The 24,700-nt window shown below is 47.4% G+C and overlaps 1 protein-coding gene across 6 annotated transcripts in view; it reads left to right on the top strand.

Annotated features, from left to right (window-relative positions):
• The window catches only part of GRIK4 (glutamate ionotropic receptor kainate type subunit 4), a 205,275-nt gene that overhangs the window by 49,695 nt on the left and 130,880 nt on the right, over positions 1-24,700 (top strand). For all 6 annotated transcript variants that reach the window (XR_012838751.1, XM_075774522.1, XM_075774526.1 and 3 more), the window contains exon 2: positions 20,408-20,539. Coding sequence is in view for 5 of the 6 variants with exons in the window: in XM_075774522.1 (XP_075630637.1) it covers positions 20,458-20,539 (82 nt within the window). In the remaining variant the exon portion in view is untranslated. The remainder of the gene's footprint in view (positions 1-20,407; positions 20,540-24,700) is intronic.

Below are 24,700 nucleotides of genomic sequence, written 5' to 3'. Positions count from 1 at the left end.
CTGACGACAAGTGCACGCCTGAACGTCTTGCTGGAGCAGGGCCAGCGTGCCTCGCGTCTGGTCGAATCAAGCTTCTACGAGCTTATGTTCTGCAAACAGATAAGTTTTCCACCTTGAAGGTGAGCTCTCTGTGTGTGTGTATATATACGAGAAGCTTATTTTTTTTTTAATGGTGACATTTCATTTTTCCGTGGCACTTCTCAGCTCTAGCTCCCAAATCTCCTTACAAAGGGAGGTGTGGCCTTGTCAGCGTACGCAAATGTTGCTGTGCACTCTAAGCGTTGAAGGCATCTTCTCTCCACGTAGCTGGTAAGGATTCTTTACGAGCAACCGTTGAATCCACATTGGGACTTCCAGGCAAGCGTGTGGCATGACTGGAAAGGCGTTTTTGAAGCTCATTTGGATAGATCCGTGCAGCACTACGGCAAGAAGACCTAGTAGGGAACACTTCCCATTTTATAGAGGGGAAAGCAGTGGGAAGAAGAGATAGTGAGTTATTTAAGGATAGGGAACAGGGCAGTTGCAGAGCTAAAAATGGATTTCTGGAGTCCCGATTCAATAGACCAAACTATCACTCTGTGTGTGTTTTTTACAGGCTCACTAGCAGGCACAAACATGTACCCACCCACGCAGTTTTAATCTCAGTTACTGTGTCAGACATTGCTGATGGGTGAACCCTGAAAACTCCATGAGGCAATTTTAGAGGCATTGCCAAAATTTCCCTGGCTGTTAGTCTAAGAATGTCTGCCCCTTGGGTCTACCAAACTGAGCTGGGAACCCTTGGAGAAGCATCTGTTATTTCTAGCCATGGATTTCCTGGAAGTGGATTCCCCTGCAGACTGTTGAGCTGTGATTTTGTCCCCTCCAGTCCCATACAGAGCTGAAAATAGGAACGAAACCATGAAACTCATGCCTCTGTCCCATGAGCGTGCAAAAATCTGGGTCACTTTTTGATGGGGCATCTAGACCATGCAGGTGAGACTAGGTCTTCTCTGTACTTGCCCAAACCTACCTTGGCAGATGGATCAGGTACCGCCAAACCCAAATCGTGTCTGAATTCACTGACAATGCTTAGATTTTTTTTTTTAATTTTTTTTTTTTTCCTTGGACCTCTTGGACTCCTACAGAGTTCAGATTGGGAGGTCCAAAACTGAAAGAATTTTGCTAGCTACATTTCATGAAATCTTGTCTGTAGTGTTTTTTGTTTGTTTGTTTTAGTGGGAGGACGAGATGTTCCAGAGTTTGCAGTGTTATCCAGTAATTTCAGTTCACTGTCCTGTCAGCCATGGGCTTCCTTTGTGATCCTGGAGAAATTGTTTTGTCTCTGTGGGTCTCAGTTTTCCCATCTGCAAAGCGAGGATGGATAATCATACTGAGGGGTTGTGAGGAGCAGCAGTACGTGAAGCTGGGCTGAGAAGGGGTCCTTGCATCGGTCGCCTTCTGGCTCTGGCTGGTGGCAAGTATCGGGTTTATTTGGACATGGCTGTTTGGAGAGGACTACTCAGACTCCTCTCGAAACCCCAGCAAATCTGCCGTGGGATAGCATGCTACTTGACAGCCATTACCGCCAAGCTTTGATACTCTATTTGCACATGACAGAAATGAATTGCAGACACAGCGGATGACTAAACAGATTAGTTACCACATCGTTAATTACCTTCATCCCAGCACTGTTCTGGATGATGCTCTGAGGCAGAACAGTGACCTGACGATACCAATGCTGTGTTGCCTGTCCTGTGCCGTCAGCGGGAGAATTATTAGAATCGCTTCAACTGGTAAATCACTGGCGACTGCTTTTGTTTAGTGTGAGAGAGAGCGTCTCTCCAGAAGAAAGTTGCCTCACAGAACCCATTTGGTTTGTGTTTACAATGAATTATTGGCGTTGTTGGTTTTGGAGTGACTTTCCTACGTCCTGCGCCGCTTTGGAGGGGAATAGCAATGGCTGGGCAGACTGCGTATACAGGACAAAAAGCCCTATGAAACTTGATGGAGATGAGGATGTTGTTAAAAGATGTTATCTTCTCATTTTAGTAAATATTAGTCTTTTCCGTGAGTGCTGGCTAAAAACTAAAGGTGTGAAACGTTAATGGAAGCATCGTCTAGTGAGCGTGGCACTGCATTGAGTGCTGGACTCTATTTTGGATTCCCCCCCTGAACTTTGATTTGCTGTGAGGAAGAGGGCTTGTCTTGGTTAGGATGCCAGCAGCATAGTATTTGGGGACAAGGATTTTACCTGGAGCCTTGAGGATTTTATCGGAGTGCTGCTTTACTTGAAATAAATGACCAAGTCCAGCTAGGCAGAGGATCAGGGTGTGGGTTTACTGGGGTTGGAGGGAGGGAAACGCATTCCAAATGCAGCTAGAAAAATGCTGCTCCAGGTTTCCAGCCTCTGGGTTATTCCTGGCCAGAGCTAATGATGATGTATGAGTCTTACAGAACACTCTTCATCCTGAGATCTCAAAGCCTTTTGCTGAAGAGGTCTGCAACATTATTCTGACTAGGTGCAGGTGGTAAAATTAATGCATTAAGAGAGAAAGTAGTTTAGCCAAGCAGAAGAACTGGGGATGAAATCCTGGTGTCCTGAGACAGTGTCATGCTCTGCCTCACAGGAGCCATTGCCTTTTCCAGCTCTTGGACTTTGCTGGTGCTTTGGTTACTAAGTCAAGCCCCATTTTGGAAGGTCAGCAAGCTTTTACCTCTTGTTCATGCTTGCTTGCTTGCTTGTCTGTTAGCTTCTGTGAGACCCCATAAAGTGCTCAACCCTATCTCCCAGCATCTGCTGTGTGCTTACAGTGACAAAATCAAACACAAGTTTATCATCGTCATCTTCCTTCTGCTGAGCAGCTGCTGCGAATACCACATGCCACTGCTTTAACTCTCATAAATTGCTCACGAAGTCTGGGCAGAGGTGTGTCAAATTTTTTAGGGCTTTTTATTTGGGACGTGAGAGCTTCTGCAGCACTCTAAAAAGCCCTGGAAAAGAGAGGGCCCCATGGCTGTTTTGGGACATGGCTCTCCGTAGGGTCACATCTCTGCGTGCAGTCTGTCTGGTTCTATTCTTTGCTAGGAAGTGACTGCAGGCACACAGGCATCCCTTTTCTTATTTCTGGCTCTGGGGTAATCTCAGATTAGTATGGTCAAACCAAGTTTAAGGGTTGAATTATATCAGTGAGAGAGTCCAGCACAGTGGCTGCTCCTGAAATGCATCTGTATTCCTTTCTCCCTCTCCAGTTTCTCTCCTAGGGCGCAGAGCAGCTTTATGTCCCTCTGCCTTTTCTCTGTTCCCTGCCCTGTGGCTCTCAACTATTAGCAGTTGAAATGTGTTTCTTGCAGCTTGTGGGTTGTTTTTTTCCTTTTTCTTTTTTTTTCTTTTTTTTTTTTTTTCTGCATGGATCCTGATAAGCCATTTCACACCAACCCAGATATCTGCCAAGTGTGTACCTGGCTCTCTCCCTCCTCTTTGGCTTCAGCTAACGCTGTGCCACTTCCACTCAAGCACATGTGTTAACCGTGGGCATTTTTTTCATCCCCCGGGCTGGGTTCGGTTCTCTTGGTCCTCTCCTCTGCCGTGCGCTGTGCAGGCTGGCTGTGGGCATCTTGCTTGGTTTGATTTGAGCCTTGGCTTCTCTCCTTTATATAACACCGCTGCTTCTACCCTAGTGCCAAGGCGAATGTTTTTGGCCGTGATGCGGCTGGGTACCCAACAAGGAGGGGTGGATCAGCACCAGTGGGAGCAGGACCGTGCAGAAAAGCCAAAAAAAGTTGGGAAACTCCTGCTGTATTGGACAGGATCTCATGCTGCCCTCCTAGCAGAGTCCCCTCTGGGACCAGCTCCTCCTGATCCGCTATTTTCCTTGGCTTCTCCTCAACTGCCTGGTGCAATTCAAAGGTGTTGGCTCTGCTCCCTCAGCGTCTTCCTCGCCCCGGGGAAGAGTTGCGTCTCTCGGCTGCGCAGGCAGTCTGCCACCACTGCGGAGAGCCCGGGCTGTGTAGGTGGCTGCCTCTTGCCTCTGCCGGAGCGCAGAGCTGGAGGTGCGGGGGAGAGAGCGGGCTCTGCCTCCCTCCTTTGCACCCTGTGGCTCCCTGGGTTTAGCGCCGGTGAGCTCACCCTCCCGAGATGTTAACGTGCAGCACACAGATGGCCTGAACAGTTTGGGGAGCAGACTCTCTTCATTTGTGTGAAGGCAAATAGGCTTTGAAGTGATTAAACTGCTACAGCAGTGGTGACAGGGGAATTCAGATTTTTTTTTTTTTTTTTTTTTGGGTTCGTTCTTGGGCTTGGTTCCTTCAGTTGCAGCTAGAGGCTTTGGCACACGCGAGGAAATCCTCTCCACGTTTGCGCTTCCCCGGTGGCATCTGGCTGCAGCGGCTCCTGTGGTTTTTGCCCCAAACTGTGGTATTGTGTCACGGTTCGTCCAAGGTCTGCTGGTAGTCACTTGGAAGGGGATATTGGTGCTCTATTGGGAAACTTCTTGTTCATTAAGGAGTTTATCAGTTGAAAAAGTCACCGGGGTGGAAAGCGCTATTTCTGCCCTGCGGAAAAATCCCTGCCGTTTATTTTGTGAGCTAAAGGTCAACTTGGCAACGTCCCCTATTTAGAGAAAATATGAAACCTTCCCTTCTCTGCTGTAAGCCTACGCTTGCTGGACCACTTTGTGGTATTTCAGCCTGCCTGTAGGAGGGAGTAATGGATCAGGGAGACTCTGGTGCTTTTTAGGTTTCTTGTTAGCTTGGAGGCTTTACTCACGTGCCTACCGTACGCACAGAGATTGTTGCTGCCAACCATGAGCTGATTAAATGCGACGCATCGAAGTTAAAGAGAGCTTGAGATTACCACTGCAGCTGTGATCGGCTGACAGGATGTGGCACAGCCCAAAATTCTAGTCAGGCTAAAATCAAATTAAAGTTTCCCAGCATGATATCTTAGGAGGGGAAAAAAAAAAATTAAAAAGATGCAGAAAAAGAAAAATCCCAAAACAAAAAAGCCCCCCACAGAGTTCATCTGGTGGATGGAGTTACATTAAGCGAATGGAAATTAAAGGCTTTTCATAGAGATCTTCAGTATAATTTGATGGAAGACTTTAATTATTTCAAAGTGCCTAAGAAAAGGAGCTTGGAAAGATTTGGAGGGGGTGAGCTCTCATAAAAATATCTCTCTTCACAAGCGTTTTGAGCTGTTGTTGGGCTGAAAGGCTGCTGTCAGCTCAAGAAGAGGGATTTCAAAATCCTGTGCCCCTCATGCTCCCCAGAGACCAATTCCTGCATGAGTGGCAGTCAGTCTCATAAGAGAAGGCCAGGGAGCTGCGAGGAGGCGGGTGAAGGAAGAGCAAAGACTTCAGTGCTGCCAAGCAGCTCTCTTTATCAGCCTTCACAAGGCACGTAGGATGAAGAGGGCTCCTGGCCGTTAACGTGAGGACGGCAGGCTGTGGTTGATTTGGATCTCTCTTGGCGTTTCGGACAGTAGAGCCAGAAAGAGCATCTTCTTGCTGGCACCCCGGGGAGATGGTCCATTGAAGTCATAATGCTAAAGTTGTCACTCATCCAATTCTTGCTTGGACAGCCCGGGAATTAATGGGTCTTTGTCTAGTCTCCAGGTTGACATAAATTCAAGTATCTGGAGACTGGCCATTCTTTCCCTGGGACTTGGATGCTCTTCTCGTGTCTCTAGCCTGCTCGCTTTTAGGCAGAAATGTGGCCCCTTCAAGCTCTGAATGCTCAGCGTTTTCAACTCCTCCTCTTCCCCAGACGTACCATTTTGAGATACCCCTCTCTACCTCCATATGCACCTCTCCAGGAGGGTGGCCTGCAGGAAGCTGCAGAGGCAGCGTGGGGTCAGGACCTGTGTGCACGGCTGCTCCTCGCTGAGCGTCAGCTGGGCCGAGACTGGGGCAGGGTGGTCAGGGCTGACAAAGTTTACATCAGGAACGGTTTCGGCTGAACAGAGCGGCCTAAGATAAAATGCCCTGAAAGATGGAGATTTCAGGTTGCTGCCCAGAGCTGCTCCCACGCCTCCATACATGTACTGTGCTTCTGGGCGGTGGTGGAGGATGGCAATCAGAAACGGCAGTGTTTCAATGAAACTGGGAATCTTGCCTGATTTGCTACGGCCTAAGGGTTGGGTAGCATCAGGTATTTCCCATTAAACTTCAGGATGCCTTTCCTTGCTCCGTTTGTTCTCACCATCCCTTCTGACGGTGCAGGCAGTCCTGATGTTGATTTGACTGCGTGGGGCTTTGTGTGGGCTGTGTATGCCCTACCAGAGACTCGCTGTGTCCCCTCTGGCGTGCCAGCCTGCGTGGCAGGTAATGGCACTGCCCTTCTCTGCAGGGATGCTCTGAGGATAAACACAGCCAAGGAAGTTCATAGCGAAGGAGCGGGAAAGATGTAACTAAGATAAATAGGTGAGATGGGGAGGCAGTGGGATCCATTCCCAGGGACTGCAATGTATTGTGGCAGAGGGCAGGCGCTCATTTCTCCTGCCTGTGAGGGTGGGTGTTTGGCAGATAACTAGCAAAAAGGCAGCACGGGGGAGCCATGGGGATGGGAGAAGGGGGTGCCTAGTTGCAGGTAGGAGCCAGGGCAAAAACGACAGGCACGCATCTAACTGGGTGCAGCAGGCAGATGAGCTGCCTCTGTTTTCAGCAGCCTGTTGTCCTGAGAGGTTGCTGCCGGGCTCGGGGAGCTGTTGGGCTTGCACGGCTCGTGGGTGAAACGGTCCCAAAGAGGGGGCCGCTGGGATAAGCATCCACAGCAACTATCTGGAGAAAGGAACTCTGGTTTTAGGAGGTTTGAGTGACTGCAGAGTCAACCAGCCTGCTTGAGAGGAGAGAGGGAGAAGGCACTGCAACTTCAGAGAGAAGCTTGATCTGAAGGGGCATTGCGTTTGTTCAGCCCTTAATGAGCAGCTCCTTGGGAGTGCTGTCAGGGGAGGTCCTGCAGCGTGGTGCGTCTGAGGCTGTTCAGGGGCTAATGCAGCACTTTGCTAATAGGAAATTGTGCGCTGTTCTTTGCCCAGAATGTTTTTTAACTTGATGTGTCAAAGGCTTTCTGCACCAATCACTCTTTGCTGCATTTCTTCCCTAAAGCTGCTCTTGAAGGAGGAGGAGTTTGTGCTGCGTGCTTGGCCGGGCTCCTGCGTGGTGTGGCTGCAGAAGTTTTGGGCTGTGCGGTTAACCGTTTCTGTCTTGTTGTGTCGGTATCAAACCACTTTCCTCCCGCGTCGCGTTTCCTGCGCTCTGCAGGCGCTTGTGCCGATGCGCGCTTGCGTCACTGGGTGAAATTAGAGTCCGTCATGAAGCCTGTGTGCCCCCGCAGACGACGTTCAGGTGTGAAATAGCCTTCTGGATTTGCCTGTCATCTCAGCAGAAGGGCTGTTTTGGTAGAATAGCTGTTTGAGCACAGACAGTGGAGTGGTGGATGCAGACAGCTCCCGAAGTGACATATCTTCGGGGCAGGAACTATTTGTATAACAGGAAGCAACCGAGGTGATGGCAGTTGGTTTTGTTTTTAATTTAAGGGTCTATTTGCACGCACCAGGCTGTCCTTGTTCTGTTAATAACAGCATCTGCACGCTGGGGTCACCATCCCACTGCACTCTTTGAGGATTTGTTGTTTAAGCAACAGCATTTGAGGGGGGTGGCACAGAGAAAATGGCCCCCTAATGTTAGTGATTTAATTTCTGGCAGAGCAGGCTGAGAGATGGAAGGGAGGAAGAGCTGCTCCACGTGGGGCTGGGGGAAGAGCTCGGGCTGGATGTCTGACGAGTGACTGCCTTCATTCACCTTCACAATGCTCAGTGTTATCTGTCCTTCCGGGTGTTTGTCCCTCTCCCACCAGCAGTATCTAAGCTGCTTTTGGAAAGGAGTGGAGTATCACATTAATAGCTTTTTCTTCTGGGGGCAGGAGGAGATGCAGAGGCTGCCAGGCTGCCATTTGACAGCAGTTAGCAACAATCAGCTGGGCTGATGGCTACTGGGCAGCTGGAATAGTTGGAAGCCTGCTGGGCACAAAACTGGTTCAAAATGAGTTGCGCTGAATCACACCCACTCCAAACTTCCTCTGCTTGGAGCGTATCTGAGCTGAAGTGAATCCTGGAGGGTGGTGGGGAGAAAACCCAAGTGGTTCCTGTGAGCTGGGGAGTTAAGGAAGCCTGGCATATGGGTTATGCCTCGTGGCTGAATTCAGTAAGCTCTAATTGATGATTTGCCCTATATTTGGGGCACGCATAACGTCCTTCCCTTGTGGATTCCTTGGTGCCTACTGGGAGTTGAGCTAAACTTGCAGTCCTTCCCCCTGTGGAGAAATCTTTCTTGCCTCTACTAGAGTATTATTTCATGAAACTCATAGGAACCGATAGTTTTGTGAGTCTACATCCCCGTGAAATTTGGTTGGAAACTGGCCATCATATTCCAGGTTGATCAGAGGTGGGCACATCAATGGATATTGGAATCACAACTGTGTAAGCCTCGCTTTCTCTGGTGTCGAGACAAAACCAGAAGTGTCTGGATCAGAAAGAGCAAATTCAGGTTGTCAGATGTCTGAGTCCTGTTGGCTCATCTGGCCAGACAGGCTGTGAGTTCGGGCTTAAGGATAAAGGCTGCGTTAGAACATGGTGCTGGATTTTGGATGGATTATAGGTCAAGATGCAAACATTAAAGTTGGGCTAAGGCTGGTTAATGAGGACAATTTATGCTTATAGCTGGAAGAGAATGATGCGATCAGGGTTTTCAGAGCGCTCAGTATGGGCATAACTTAGTCCCTTTGTACTTTCCTCATTTAACTGGAATTGATGTTAAGCCAGTGGTGAGAGCAACTGAAAAGCCAACTCTGGAAAGGGTTGTTCCTTGCTCGGTTTGGAAATTGGATATCGTTGATGAGGATGAGTGCTCTGGGAGCAGTTTTGAGAATGCTGCTAAGTCAGGAGCACAGACAGCCTGATTATAGCTAACTTGGAGAAACAGAAAGGCAAGATGGTTAGAATGAATTTGTTCTGTGAACGAATTTGTTTTTCACGCTGAGGCAATGTCCTGTGCCTTTATAGTCCTGTGTGTTGTGCTTTGTTAATGAAGCCAAGTGATCTTTGCTCGCTCCACATCAAACCCCTGGATAAAATCCACAAGCGTGGTGTCGTTCTTCCGCTTGTATCACACTGCGGATAGGAAGGGAGTTCTTGCACTCGGGTAAAGGCCCATTAAGTGTCTGTGAGATTTATCCCGCGCTTAACTCTTTACAGCGGTGGTAAAATGCAGGCTCCACTTGAATCAATGGTGGAATTCTTTGCCGAATGTGGGGTTTTACTCGGGGCTTTCCTAAGGCTAGTTTTCGTGGCAATTCAGGAGCACAAGTCCCATCAGCACTTTTAGAGGTCTCCACTGGCCTTTAGAGTAGAAGAGCTCAGATCTCTTGCAGGGGTGACTCTGTCTGGGCAGGGTATCTGCAAGTGATGGCATTTGGCTTGTTAAAGGGAGAAATGATCAATAACTTAGGCAAAACCATGTGTGAAATCTGGAGCTGTCCCGGAATTGTACATGTTATGGCCGTATCTGAAGCCAGGTGGCCAAATATTTGAGAAACAAAGGATAAGCCAGACACAGAGCAGTTATCTTGAGGCTTATGAAACTTGAGTGGTGCTTTGTTCAAAAGCACTCGTATCATCAGGCAAGCTGCTCTGTGCCCATATTCCCTGTTACGCAAAAGACTCTCCAAGCCTCAGAATAAATACATGAAAGGCCATGAGACAGAGAAAAGAGGATGGTGAGAAACTGCGAGATACCAGAGCCAAGGCTGTGGGGAGAAGTCATGTCTCTTACTGAATTTTCTGTGCTGTTACGAGGGGAAAAGCTGAGCAACTTTTTGCCAAGGATGTGTGCGTGAAGATTATTTCTCTGGTCTTTCGCCCAGCAACGTATCGGCAGGCCTAATAAGAAATTTCCTTTTGTTGGTGAACACCGCCTCTCTTCTGTCCTTTCACCGTCACCGCTGTGAGGATGCTCTTCCTGAGTGAGGGCTCATTTCTCAGTGAGCTCTTTTTCCAGCTCTTTACTGGATTCAATGAAAAGCCTGTTCCCTCAGGCTCACATCCTCTGCAATGACCCAGTGAGGGAGGTTAGCAAATTTTTTTAAAATTTTTTTTTTTTTTTAAATCCAAAACATTGTATGCTTGCACTTGTCTGGGCGGTATTTCTCGTATGGCCAGGACTCCCCTCTACTGCTGCTTGGCATGGGATTTGGCGTGTTCGAACAAGTAGGGGAAAATGCCAGAGCTGCTGGTTCTCCTCCATCCCTCTGGGACTTGGATGTTTCATCTTGGTAACACAGTAGCACTGCACCTCTAATTGGATGCTTTTTGGTGTTAAACTGTTAATTAAACACATAGGTTTCTAGTTTGAAACCTTTTTTGTGTCACTTACATACAAGCAGGATTAAAAGCTTCTCTCATGCAAATTAATACCTTTTAAATGCAACATCGCTTACCAGTTTGGATGTTGTTTCTGCTTTCTTGTGCAAGACTATTTACTGCTACAAGGCACTCTGTTCCTCCAGCAGCTCTCTTTTTGTATCTGGTGGTTGTGTGCAGCTCTACTGTTGCATGTATGGGCATCTCCTAACTCCTCTCTTTTCCTTGCGTACCTTTAGTTTTGCAGATTTCCTTGCTCTCTTGTGCAGACATTTCTCCTCTGCCCCTCCTCTGCCTGCTCTCAAGCCTATCACCCCTATGCTTTCTCGTGCATATTCTTAGCTTGGCATCTGTCCTCTTTCCCACCTCCTTTCAAACACATATGCTTACTGTCTTCCAAACGCACACCCAAAGATTCTTGTTCCTTTGAAATATACAGACCAAGTCTTACAACCAGCATCTTCAGCCATTCAGAAATTACCTTTTCCTTGCTTCAAAGTACAGGCTTTTTGAGCTCGTGTGTATCAAAATGTTCTTCGGGTGATAGATGGGGGATTAATCTATTTATTTCTCTTACAATTTTGGCAGCTATAAAAAGAAGCAAAACTAGCTTTTTGGCCATAAACCACTTCTTGCAGGTTGATTTGGTAGAGGCTTCTTTGTTTTCCTTTCTTTTCCCTCTTGAATCTGCCAGGGACTTTAAGTGAAATAAATAGATTCATCTTCTTTCTGTAGCCCAGAGATCAGGTTGATGCATTTAAGAGCTTTTTCTCCCCCTAGACTCCTGATATGCTCACAGATCCGATTCATGTTTTAGAACTTCCTTCATGTGTAAAGAGACTCAGTGGTAGCAGTAATTCTTCACTACCAGCAAATAGGGGTTAGCGCTCATTGGATTTCTTTTCTTCTGAGAGAGCTGAAAATTTTCCATCAAAGCATTTTTGATAAAGGGAAATTTTGTGGAAAAATGTCAGTGTGTGTGTGGGGGTACACACCACCCAAAATCTGATGATCTGCTTCAAAAGAAAAAAAAAGTTGGTATTTTGCAAGACAGTGTGTCTTCAAGAGGGTTCAATTGCTGTGAGCCAAATGGCTGAAAGCAGGTTTCCGAACGTGTATATACTTATTGAAACAGAACTGTGAAAAAGTGTGGCAGAACTGGAAAAATCATCGGTTTTGAGGAGGGAGAAATGGTTTTCTGAGCAGCTCTGTTTTCTGTGGCGAAAGGGTATGCACTGAGTGCAAGGAGATCTCACGGAAAGGATTTCTTAAAGCAGTTCATTCTGAACACGGTCCTTGGCACATTATAAAGCCGGAGTCCTGGTGATTGGGTTGTTTTTTTTCTTCCAGCGTGTGCACTTGCATCACAGCTTAGTGAGAAATAATCGAGCAAGTTTGAAGAACTGAAGGTTTAATGCCATCCCGGGTACTTGGGTCTTACACTGCTCACTGCTAAAATTGTGTGGTGGGTTATGTCCTTTCCCAGCATCGCCCTGGGAAAATGTAGATGCCTGGTTTGCCCTTTCTCCTCCCTGGCTGCCTAGTGATCTCCAGCCATTTGCAGGATGAAGTCTGGGTCTCTGGCCTGCCCGTAAGGTGAGTGTTTGACCGTGGTAGAGCTTGGACGGAGCCGACTTGTCTCAAACCAGGAAGAGAGCCAGTGGCACAGTAGGAAATGGCACTGGGGTTGCTTTGCACTTGCTCTGACTTGCTTCAGTCTTATTTTACTCTTGGCTCTTCTCGCCTCCATATATGCGACCCAGGAGAAAGCAGTATTTGGGCTGAGCTCGTGTCCTGCCACCTGCTTTCAAGGAACACTTTGACTTAGGGCTGTATATGCCCTCCAGTGAAAGGAACTTCTTTGCTTTGCATTTCCACATTTGCTGTAGGACAGGAGTGTTGCCAAGGGATGTTTTCTGCAAAAGAGCTGATGCTCCCGATTTTTCATACGGCAGCTTGTCCCTGGTTCACGTGTTTGTATTGAAATTTCAGAACTCCATTTTTATTTATTTCTTAATGTGAAATAATTGTTGGTTTAAAGGCTTTTTCTTTTTCCTGGTTAAGCCTTTTATGAAGCCAAGGCTCTAATTGTTTTTATTTATTCAGGGTCCCACAGGCCTCTTTGCAAGAAAAGAGTTGTTGAGCAATTGAGATTCTGCTCACCTAGGAGTTTCCTTGTGCCACTTGTGCTGCAGAGATCAGTTTGTATTTCCCCTTCTGAAAATACTTGCTTGTGTTTGGTTGTGTGCTGTATGCAGTGCAAACCAGCCGCTCTCTCCCGCACCAGAGGTGGTTTAATGGAAGTGATGGCCTGCAGAGTGGGTAGGAGTCTTCTGCTGAATAAACGTGGCGTAATGTTTGGTACAAGAGCCCTGGCCTTTTTATATGGGAAAAACGGCTGGCGCGAGGCTGTACGCGGAGGCTTTTGTGAGTGCCAGGTGTGGGGAGGTAAACAAAGCTTTTCTTGCTGCGTTTTAGATGATTCGGGGCTGAGCCTGTGCAGAAACTTTATCCAAGGTAAACAGCCCTTAGCCTTATAATTATCGTTATCAGTATGCTTAAAATGGTTAAAAAATTTAGGTGATGTCATGACATAGCGCTCTTAGAGGAGCAGCGCTGGTGCAGACAGCTCTGGCCCCTGTTCAATGGCAGCTTGCCGTCCTTCTCAGCTGGAGCAAAATCTGCTTTTCTCCTTCCACCTACAGACACTCCCCTTCCCCCAGGCTCGTCATGATTTTTCCTTTAAGATAACAGCTTCAAGCCAATTAAGAGTGTCTGAAGTGGGTAGAGCAGACGTGGCTGTGTGAGACCACAGTGCTCTTAACATCCATTGTTTGTTAATAAAAATAAATTGTGGGCACCGGGGAGGGAGAAAATCCCACGTGATCTTAGTTTTCTCTCTTCATTGTTTTTTCCCCACTGAGAAGTGAATTGTCACAGCCAGGGAGGCTTTTGGCAGACGATGTCGGGAGGGTGGTGCTGGGATGGTTTGGAACGCTACAGGTCCTGTAGTCCTCTTGCACGCGTGCCTCCTCCATCTCCTTGGCTTGGCCGCTCTGTGCGCGGTGTAAATCATCGCCTGTAAGCTCCGACACCAGGCTGTGAACCGGAGGGGGCTGAGGCAGAGGCAAAGCCGATGTTTTGCTGCCTCTGCCGCCAGGAGCAGTGACTTCTGGGAGAGGGATGAGGCAGCTGAAGGCGGCATCCTCTTTGTCACACCGTGAAGCTGGCCAGAGCTGGTCCATCACAGCTCCCCGCTGCGGAAGCGGGGCTCAGGTGGCTCTGCGGGGAGGGGGAGGCAGGGTTACGCTACACAGCCCTCTCAAACCGTCCTAGCACTTTCGTACATCGGGGTGTTTTGCTGCCGATGCTGTGCGTGTCCGTGGCGTTATGCACCTTGGTGTCTATTCTCTCAGCAGCCGTAGGGCTCTCTTCATCGAGCGGTGCTTGCAGGCTTTGCTGTGCCTCGTGCGGTGCCCGGGGAGCAGGGCAGAAAGACAGGGCACAGCAGCATGCAGACTGGATCCTTTTGCGGGCCTGAAGGGTCTTGCCAGTGTGGTCGTACTGGCAAAATTTCCTAGCAGAGAAGCAGCTTAAACCTGCTTCTAGAATAAAATAAGCTGTCCCAACAAATGAGTTTTAATGCTATCAAGTCGATGTCTGTAATGGGACTTTTGTAAGCGTGACTCTGAGGGGGCAGGTGCGGTTTTCACACTCGTAATTCACTTCGCTGTGCCAATAAAGCTTTCAAGTATTGACCGATCCTGGGGGGGGCTGATAGGTCGTGTGACAAGCCTGCGGAGGAGCAGATAATTGAATGAAGATGTCCGGTGACTCAGCCTGAAACTGCAGCTGCTGAAGTCTCTGTGTGTTCGCAGGTCTGTGGTTGATAATGCTGGGGAAAATCCAACTTTGAGATAGCTGAGTCTATATGCAGCTTGTATGAGGAATTAGGATGGGTACATATTGCTTTTATCTCTGAGCGATGACAGGAAAAGTTGATCAGGCTTTGGTAATGCTGGGGAGGATTGAGAAAGGTGAAACAAGAGAGAACTCGGGATTTTGGAGAGAGAAAGTTAAAGAAAATAATCCACAGGAATGAGAAATGTCAGGAATACGTTCGTCCTTCTGCTTCACTGCCTCCAGAATTCTTTTCTCCTTGAAGTTTCTTGCTGCTTTTTCTGGAAGTCACGAAGAGGGGAGGGGAAAAAAGAAAAAGAGAGAGATAAAAGAACACAGCTCAGAGAATAAAAAAAAAAAAAAAAAAAAAATCCATTTTATGTATCAGCTGAGCAGGTGTTTATCACCAATATCACCTTCCCCTGAATATCACCTGCTCTGGTGCTAACTCAATGACCCTTCGTGGAGCTGTGCCGTCACCGTGGCGTGATGGAGACTCGGAGGTCCTTTTATCCCCTCGACACCTGGGGAAGAGAGATACCACAGGTCTGTCTCTCACCTCAGATGAGTTCATCCCTGGCAAGCCACAGCGCGAATATTGCGAGGACAATGCGAGGAGAGGAAAGGCATGGTGGCTGAAAGTAAAGCAGGCTCTTTAATGCTCATGAAATCTAAAAGGAGACGTAGTTTTTATAGGAACATAGAAATTGCTAGACTGGAACAGAACTGTGCTTCACATTGTTAAGTATCCCTTTTTAGTACTAGCAGCTTCCAGAAGCAGTGTAAGGAGGCTTGCCCCAAGGGGTGATTCTTCCAACCCTCAAACAAAAGGAGTTAGCCAGGGCCTTGCAGCGTGAAGGGTTTACGTGTCATCCAAAATCTTATTTTATCTTCTTTTTTTTTTTTTTAACTTCACTATTGTAATTCTAGCTATTCATTCTCTTTATAAATGTCTGATCCTTCTCTCAATCTTACTGAGGTTTTGACTGCAACAATACCTAGTGGTAATGATTTACCCATGCTAATTATGCATTTTTGCAGAGGAAAACATATTGTTCGTAGCTTTAAATGGAGTGATTTTTCAGTTTAATTGAACTTACATCTCTGTATCCCTGGGGCAGGCATGCAATTTAGTTCCTCCCCTCCCCCTGAGACGCGCAGGCACTTTCTCAAGCCCAGCAACAGTCACCTGTTGAAATGTTTTTCAGGTTCTTTCCCTCTTGTCAGTTCCATTTAAATTTGAGACTCTCTGCAGATGAAGCTTTGCAAAAGGAAATAGCTCTCTTTGCTTGTCGAAAGAATGAAAAAGACTCTGTTAAGTTGTTTGTTGATATTTCCTGACAGTTTTTCAGAATTCCTTGCTGCTCTGCAGCTGTTAAATTTGTTGTCTCAGCTGTGAGGATTACTCTAGCTTTGCTTGAGCTGCACTTTCTCACCATTCATCAAGCTTCTGGTGATGCACAGAAAGATCCATCAACACCAAAGCCACCTCCAAACTAGCATTTGGGTGAAAGTCTGCCTCCCGATTGCCTCGATAAGATTGAAGTTGCTGCCAATTTTTAAAGGGTGTTTGTGGTTTCTCAGTGAGCTTGCAGATGACGGCGTAGGGGTTTTGCAGAAGCATCGGGGGTTGCATGGGGATAAAGCACACGTTGGAGTTTTGGAAAGCCTGATCCTGTCCTGGCACTGCCTTCCAGGGCTGTGGAGCAAAGTGCCAGTGCAGCTGGAGATGCTGTGCCCTGTCTTGCTGGAATGCAGCCCGTCTTCAGGGCTCCCCAGCTTGCTGGGGCCAGATGTGGCAGGACAGATGTGGCAGGGCAGGTGGCAAACAGATTTTGCAGGGTGGCAGCATCTTTGGAAGTGTGACTAGAAATAGCATCGCCCCTGGATGCCTTGAGTGTCCTTGGCAAGTTGGGCAGAGGGAACAAGAAGGACAGAAGAGATGTGTCTGGTGTTCAGGAGTATCTTTGCTATTGGTGTGGCAGCTTCAGGAGAGTTTTATTCTGTGATTTAATGTTTTATTCTGTCTTTTGGCTTTTGCTGTATTGTCTAAGAATTTTTCTGCAAAAATCTCAAAGTATCAGGAAGATGTGATGATAGCAACGAAAAGGAGTACCATCTCGCACAGTCATTAAAAATGTATAAGTAGTTTCAGAAGCAAGTTGCTTCCTCTGAGAAGCAAATCGTCCATAATTCTGCTTGGTATTTAGAGACTTCTATCTCCAGAGAGAACTCAAAACTATTCAGTATAGTCTTGATTTATTTTATTCTCCTGAATTTTCCGAGCTAAACATGAAAAAGGGCTTAACAGAAGAAGAATGACATATTTGTACTGTGCAGAGAGAAGCCAGGGGCCAGACCATGATCCACCAGCTATTCAGCAATTCACGTACCACCCTGAAGGACCTATGAAACTCTTTTGTAACCAGCCCACTCCTTTTGGGGGTAGCAGGTTCAGACTGCTTTGTAAACAGCTGTCCGTCAACCAGGCTCGCTTGCTATCACAGCACACTGCCGGTACAATAAAGAGGAACCATTAATGCAAAATGTACAGGCTGACAAAAGTTCTCATGTTCTTGGTGGAAACTTTAGTAAAGGAAGTTGGTTTGACTTATTTCCAGCAAGCTGTGGTAATGGTGAGTTAGGATAAGTCATCTTCACGTGCACAAGAATTAGTGCAGCAAGTTGCTAAATATCCATGTTCTCTTAAGTGTTTTCTTGGCTTCTCAGGCTTCCCGCTTTGTGTTGCGTGAAAGAAGAATGGCATCTTCCTTCCCTCTCTGTGTGGAATTTTGGGCTGTGCTGGAGTCGATATCCAGTCGTACCTGCGATTCATTACTGCACCTGGGCAGAAAGCATGTTTTATGGCTTCTCATGGGGAGATGAGAGACAGGCAGGTGCACCTTGCAGCTGTAAAGGAAGCAAAAGCTGTCGGCAGGATGGCTAGCTCAGCAAGGCAAGAATTACTTTACAACGGAGGTGTTTGAACTGTGTTTACTAACCTTTTGTGCCTGAGTTTAGAGTAGGAGGAACTTCGAGACTGGGGAGATGAAGAGAGCCATGAGGACTGGAATACCTTTGTTCCCTTGAGAGTAGAAACCTTGGTGTTAGGCTAGGAATAAAAATCCTCTCTCTCTCCCTCTCATCCTACGCCAGGAATTCCAGTGTCTCTTCCCACTGCTCGGTGGTGCAGGTGAGATGGTGGAGAAGTGTCCTTGTGTTGCATTCCCTGGGTATCAACAGATGGTCTGTGCGTGTGGGTCGTAGGTGCCTGTGTAGTTCTGCTGTTCGGCAAACCCCGAGGTATATTTCTGCTGCTGACAGCTGTTCCTTGGGTTCGTGCTCAAAAAAAAAAATCAAAGTACCGGGAAGCCATTCTTAGCGGTGGGTAATGCGTTAGGTGAATGCAGCATCCCTCTGTGCTCCATGTTCTAGGTAATTACAACCCTGCCGCTCACGTAGCAGAGCACAGCGGGTGCCCTGTATTTATTATTTAGCTTTGCTAGTAACTCTAAGCTGGTGATGCAAAGACAGCTGCTTCTCTGGGAATCTTGTACTTCTCTTTACCAAACCAAGCTGCAAACAGGAGAGGTGGCCTTGAGGTCTGTCCCTCGGAGCTGAAAGCCCTGGGAACCTTTCCCAGACCTTGGCTGTTCTTAGTTTGCCTGGAATGGTTACCCTTGTTCAACTTGTCGTTGCAGAGACGCCAATGAGAACCACCCATTTTAGCATGGTGATCCCATAGTGCTTTGGCAGAGAACGACGGGGATGTTAACTCCAGCGTCCTCCTCAGATGGCAGGCAGGCATTTCACTCCACTGCCTTGGCTGGAAACTCTCCTGTTGATCTGCCTTTCCGTGCCCTAGTCCAGAGGCACAGTTCAGCTGTTGGTGCGGTCGCTGTATTTGTCTGCACAGAGATGTGATCTTAAATCATGGGGCGACAGCAGAGACGGGCAGTTGCCAGTTTTCTCAGTCATGTCTGAAAATGCGCTTGGAGCCTTTCTCTGTCGCTCTCCCTCCGATGGCTCTAGTAGTCTTTTCTAGACTGCCTGGACCAGGCAGGAGGGGGCAGCGGAGGAGAAAGAAGGCGAAACGCGTCCGAGTCCTACATCAGATGCTTGGCTAGTAAAGATGTGGTTGTTAATTGCCAGCGGCTGGCAAGGGCTGCTCAGGACATTTTTTGCCTTGAAGGCATGCCTAGGGTAGTGGTGCAAGAAGTGAGAGCGAAAGGAGCAACCCGAGACTGTGAGTCTTGGAGAGTGGCTTTGGAGCCTATCCCAAGCCGGGTGCAGCTCCGTGAGGTTCTGCAGGGACTGGAGGGCCTCCCGGCTCCTTTTTGGCTCTGTAGGGAAGGGTTGAAGGGGATGTGTGCGTGCCTGTGTGTGACTTCAGTGCTGCAAGTGCCGGTTCCACAGCCTGGACTGTAATACTGGTGTGAGTAAATTTGACGCGATCCTGCTGTTTTGTCAATAACTTGGAAAGTTTTGAAATAACTGCTTCAAAGTGCTCAAATGATACGTTGCTCCACAATCTGCCTCTGCTGCTGCCAACGCTTCTAAGTAACCAATTTACCATGCGCTTAACCTTTTAGGGCTTTTCCTCCCTAGGCATTGCTCTGTAACTCCCACTAAGAAAAAAAAAAAAAAAAGAGAAAATTGCCATTACCTTTCTCAGAGGTGGCTAATGATTTCCCAGCAGTTTTTTGCAGGTTCTGCTTTTTAAAAAATGTGTTGAGCACACAACTTCTGAAATCAGGATGCTCTTTAAATGTCCAACGGACACCTGAGCATGGGATCCCTCAATTTTCTCGAAACCGAGAGAATTGGGACGCAGAAGGCAGGGCTGCTGGTGGGAGCTTCCCAGGGGAGGCGTGATCCAGCAAGAGATGAAGGTGCAGGGAGTGGAGATGTGCCGGGGCTCCCCGCTCAGCCCCTTCATTGCCTTCGTTTCTATCGCCACATCTCAATATTTCTTCTGCCTCCCTTCCCTGTCTGTAAAAAGGGGATAGCCCCTCTGGGGAGATGAGATGAGATGGAGGAAGTCTAAATGTAATCTAAAAGTAGCTGAATTGAAAAACTGCAGGTAAAAAGCTATGTCTGTCTTGAACAAAACTCTTGGTAACTTCAAAGACAGATTAAAGACTTTGCCTGTGTCAGGACTTCAATATTTGGCTGAAGAATTAGACAAACGGAATAGTATGAGAATGTTTGCCAGAAAATTGGAGAAGGGAGAGATAAGGTAACAGATGAAATACTCAAAGTCAGCATTTAAGGACGTTGCTGCCTGTGGAGATAATTTCATCAACTTGAGGGACAACCGTTTCTCCTGTAAAGCAAAATCTACACTATACGGTAGCAGTTTAAAATGGGATTTGTTAAAAATTTGTTTAACTGTGCTGCGGGAGTCTGCTGTGGGATAACCATTGCCGATATCTGTACTAACGGTAGGTTTGTGGATTCTCCAACTACTGCTCTTTATTTTGGCACTGTTTCGACTTTGAAAGATGGACCTCTGTGTGTTGGGGTGGCGTTACCTTGTAAGAGGAGAAAAAAATTGGTCCTGCTCTTGGTCTCATCCTGAATCCTCTTGGGCCCGAAAGGGAGGGAAGAAGGTAGTGACTGTCATTGAGGCAGGAGCAGTAGAAAGAACTGATTTCTAGCTTGGTGTGGCCAAAGGGACTCTTTGTCTCTGATTCACATCCCTCAAATTATGTTTTGGTATGAAAATGTTTTTGTTCTATCCTAAAACTAGAAGTCAGTATTATATTTTAAGTTGCAAGCTGCTTTGAGTTAGAAAAAAAAAAAAAAGGAGTAAGATAAATTAAAGATGTGACTCAATATTGATTTCCACTTGTTTTTGTGGAAATGCTAAAAATGCCAAGATGAAATATTTGGACTTTTCCTTGTGTTTCTTTTCCATTTTTTGTTAGAAGCTCTTTGCCCAGTTTGACTCCAATTCCTGAATAATTCATAGTCTGTAAATAGCTTCCTCCTCCTTTGGTAAATAGACTCTTTGTCCCAAGTGCTTGGCAAGCTGGAAGCAGTGTCATCCTGCTGAGTCGCTGGTTCGAGAGCGGAGGTGCTCACGGTGCCCGTGTGTTCTCTCTGCAGAGTTATGTCATGCCCAGACCACCGAAGGGCTCCATGAGGATTTATAGAAGATGCCCCGTGTCTTGGCGCCTCTGGTGCTCCTTCTGCTGTGGCTGATGAAGATCGCTGCCAGCCCTCATTCCCTGAGGATCGGTGAGTACAAAGCTCGCTCTGCCCTGCGTTTAACCATCCTTCCACTCATTGTTTGGGCCGCTCTGCGTAGAAATGTTTGGACAAGGGAAGCCAAGCCTTGCCTGTGGTGGCTGGGTTCCCTGCCTTGGTGATGTGCTCCGTGTTCAGGTGGGGCTGAGTCACTTGCTGAGGTACAGTGTCCTACCTGCATTTTGGAAACGTTCTCTCCTTCATCTTGCAAATGAAATGCCATTTATGGTGAGCGTATGTAATTGCATTGATTTTTTTTTTTTTTTTTGTGGTGGTAATGTTACCTGATGGGAATCTCTGTATAAATTTGAAGTGAAAGCCGCTCCTGAAAAAGGCACTGAGGAATGAAAATTGCCCCATGCCCAACCCTCCCCCCCCGATGCTCTCCTAAGCTCCACACAAAAGGAAATAGTTTTCTGTCACAAATTTATTTGTCCTCACATTGACGAGCAAGGAGTATTTGAGCTCAAACTGAACCTAGTTAAGCAGTGCCACAAGAACATTACTAACTCCAAAATGGTCCATTTGTAAGAAAGTCCTATGCATTTGGTCTCCTTTGGGCTTTATTAAAAAGTGTTTGGGAAGACGCACCATCATCTTCGCTTGCTGCCTGTGCAGATTAGGGAAAAGAAATGCATCCAGAAACCTTGTAATGAAACTTGCTTCGCAGTATTGACACTTTGCTCTGTTGTTTAGAAAGGAAACTGCTTTTCCTGACTGTTCTCTCTGGAGGTACTAGCTGGTCTTATTAACTATTTGTTGCTGATAAGAAGCTAATCTACTCCTGTCCCCATTTGCAACTTTCACAGGTGACGCTTGAAGTGAAATTACTTCTTCCCTCCACTAGCGGAGCATGGAGCAGCTCAGAAATATAGCAAGGGGAGGGTCTGTGCTGGCAGGAGTCTGGGAAGGGTGGCTGGGTGGTTTATATCCCCAGCATCTGTGATTCATGCGGAGCACTCGTGCTGCGTAGTCTCAGCTCCGCAGACTGCATTTCATGTTGATCGGCAGATCTTCCACTTGAGCCGGCAGACGGGGTTGGGGATGGACAGTATATTATCAGGATGCTGAAGGTGAAAGATCCTTCATTACACCTTGTGCCCCAGCCATCTCCTCCTGTGGGGAAGGTACTGTGGGCGCTCAGAAGCGTGAGGGGAAGGGGAGCTCCTCTGGCAGTGCGTGTAGCAGCACTGGGCTGCAAACCAGTCTGGGAGCTGGCGTGGTTGTCCATCTCCACAGCGCGACCCGGAGTGAAATGGGGAGCTGTTTGACAGAGGCGGGTCCGCGCTTTTGTGTTCCTGGCTGAGGACTGGAAATTAAAATCTGTGCTGCACCGCACTGGAGGAAACTCCCAGGCGGGATTAGCAGCTGCCTTCCAGGTCTCAGCTTGCTGCATGGTCAGGGCTCCCCAAATGGAGTTGATGGTGGCTGCTGTGAGGCCATGTCAGTGCTGGCCCCTGAGGGCAGTCAAGAAGAACTTGGGGGGGGGTGTGTGTCTGTGTGCTCAGGGGACACATGAGCAATTGCGGAGGTGGCGGAAAATCGGTCTCCCTCCATCTGTCCAAATACCGATTTTTCTCTTCTGTACCTGGTATCTGCTGCTGGATAAAGGAGATCTTGACACACTGCTAGGGCCCGAATGCACATCCATAACAGAAATTACTCACGTGCTTGAATGCAGGCATGGTTCACGTGTCCGGGTGCCACTGTCTCATACAAGCACACAACTGTATGCCTCTGCGCTTGGCAGGGATGTGTGGTGGTGAATAGCTGAGCACGTGCTGGTTACATGTAAGCCTCTCCTCCTCAGCATCGTGTCCCTGCAGAGGCTGAGGGCTGCAGTGCTGGTCCTGAGGCTGCTGTGCAGAGTTACCCAGCAATGGACTGCCAGTGCTTTGGTCTCCATCCCGGAAACTGCTCCACCAGTGGTGCTCAGCGCTCTCGCTTTGAGGTCAGGCTACTTTGGACCTGTCTCTCCAGTTTTAAAAACCTCATGTCTGTAGGAATCCTTTGCTTTTGACTTTTCTTTGCAAAAATAATGGAGCCGCTCCAGACACAGCTGCTCTTAAAACTTACACCATCACTGCCTGGTCCAGGATGGAAATGCTGGATTTCCTTAGCCTGCACAGGGCAAGGCAGTGCAAATCTGTCTGTTGAATCCTCCTAGGACTTGTATTGGGATGTTGCAAAGGCAATGGAGAAGTCAAGATTTCAAAGAAGGTGTAATGGTGTTGCGGGAACGGGAAGGCATTTCGCTGGTCCTTCTAAAAGGCGCTGGAGGTTGTGGCTGCTGTGCCAGATAGTGTCAAACGTAAGGGTGGCCAGAGACCCTGCGGTCAAGTCACAGGTGTGTCCAGTCACCTCCTGAGAATGGGACGTTAGCAGTCTTGACCTTGGACCTGGCTGATTCCCACACGTGAGCCTGAAGCAAGAATTTACTGAGAGAGGGGAAAGGTATGTTAGCGTGTATCTACTGCTTTTGCTTTGCTCGTGGCCACAGAGCTAACTTCTCCGAAAATGGTGTCTGAAAGCAGATGGGAAAGAGCTGAGGAGGGGCTTGGGGGTTTGGTTTTGTTTCTTCAAGACACACCTTTATTTTAACAATGTATCCAGCAAAAAAGTTAATAAAAATAAAGTACAAAATAAAAGGAGAGAAAAAATATTACTAGCAGCCCTGAAATCATTCCCAAATGCATGCTTTTGGCAAGGCAGGGAGATATGGTATCTAGCAACATAAATCAATGCACTGCATAGAAAAGGAAAACAGGCCAGCACGAACATTTAAATATTCAGAGAAAATGCAAGCTAACATTTAAAATAGTTCTGAAAGCCATCTGGTAATGGACCGCTCAAATGCACAGTTATATGATTAGTCACGTGAGGTGAACATAGGCAATGCCACGTCTGGTTTCTTCACCAAGCTGCTAGGAGAGATTATTGCCTGCTGTGCTTGGCTTCCAGGGTGGGAGGAGGCAGGGTGGTGCTGAGTCAGGGGCACTTGGCTTGGCTTTTAAACTGAGCACTGAGCTTCCCTGCTGCTGTTTTCTTGGGGTTTCGGGTGGATCTTGGCCCTGATATGTCTCAGTGGAGTTTCTAGGCAGCAGATTGCTTAATCTTTGAGTACACAGTGACAGGAAGTTTTGCTAGCCTGGACGGGACCAACACTGAGTGTTGCATTGCAGTGAGCTTTAGAGACATCATCTGTGCAAAACAGTGAGCAGAATATAGGCTACAGGGTGACCTTTCCTGTGACTTTGGCGTGTGTAGGAACAATCTGTACCTTATTGTATGCCCTATTTCTCTACTGGATACACAGGAAAAAAATATGGGTGGAAACCTTCTTTTCAGACTTTTTCTTCAGCCTTAAACTCTGTGTGTTTCCTTCTGATCCCATCCTGGAGAGAGCCTCCTGGTTCACATCGTTCTGGAGACCATTGTTGGGAAAAACACTGACCCACATGCTTTGTCCAAAATGGAGTCTTTTCACTAAGAGCGTCTTTTTGTTTATCAGTCAGTTCACCTGGTCTGTCTTGGTGAAGCGTGATCTCCATGGATGTGATTAGGGTATGAAGAAGCAGCAATGGGCATGTTCTCAGAAGCTTTCAAGAGCTCCAGGAGGTATGTAAGGAATTGCCCTTGAAAAAGCCAATGTATGTCCTGCCAAAACATCCTGGGAGCAAAACCCAATAGTTGGTGCTTGCCCATCCAGCCGCACCAAAGGCACGAAAGGCATCAGCCCCCTCCTACCTGCCCCAGTGCAGGCAAGGAGGATGGCTGGTGCAGCGCGCTCTGGGCCAGCATCTCCCCTAGCTCTGGTTTCCTGCAGCATATACTGGCTGTAGAAGTAATTCTGGTTTTGTTTTTTGTTTGTTCACTCGTGCTCAATAAAGTGTCAGGAAATTTACTTGAGTTATTTACTGAGTTATTTACTTGGTCTTATAGAGCAGACCGTCAGAGCCCTAAATTGGTGTTCTCTTGCTAGATTCATTGGGTGTACTAACAGCTCATTTAAAATTCATATACAAGCCAAAGTTGTAGTTTATACCTGGCATTGCCCTAACTAGTAGTAGGCTCAGTAGCACTGACATACGATCTACTGACAAACTCCTTGCAAGGCCTCCTTTGGCCCTGCAGCTCTTTAAAGTGCTCTTT

Source organism: Balearica regulorum, chromosome 23 (assembly GCF_011004875.1).
Source record: "Balearica regulorum gibbericeps isolate bBalReg1 chromosome 23, bBalReg1.pri, whole genome shotgun sequence".
NCBI classification, from domain to species: Eukaryota; Metazoa; Chordata; class Aves; order Gruiformes; family Gruidae; genus Balearica; species Balearica regulorum.
This window is presented reverse-complemented; position numbering and strand designations above follow the sequence as displayed.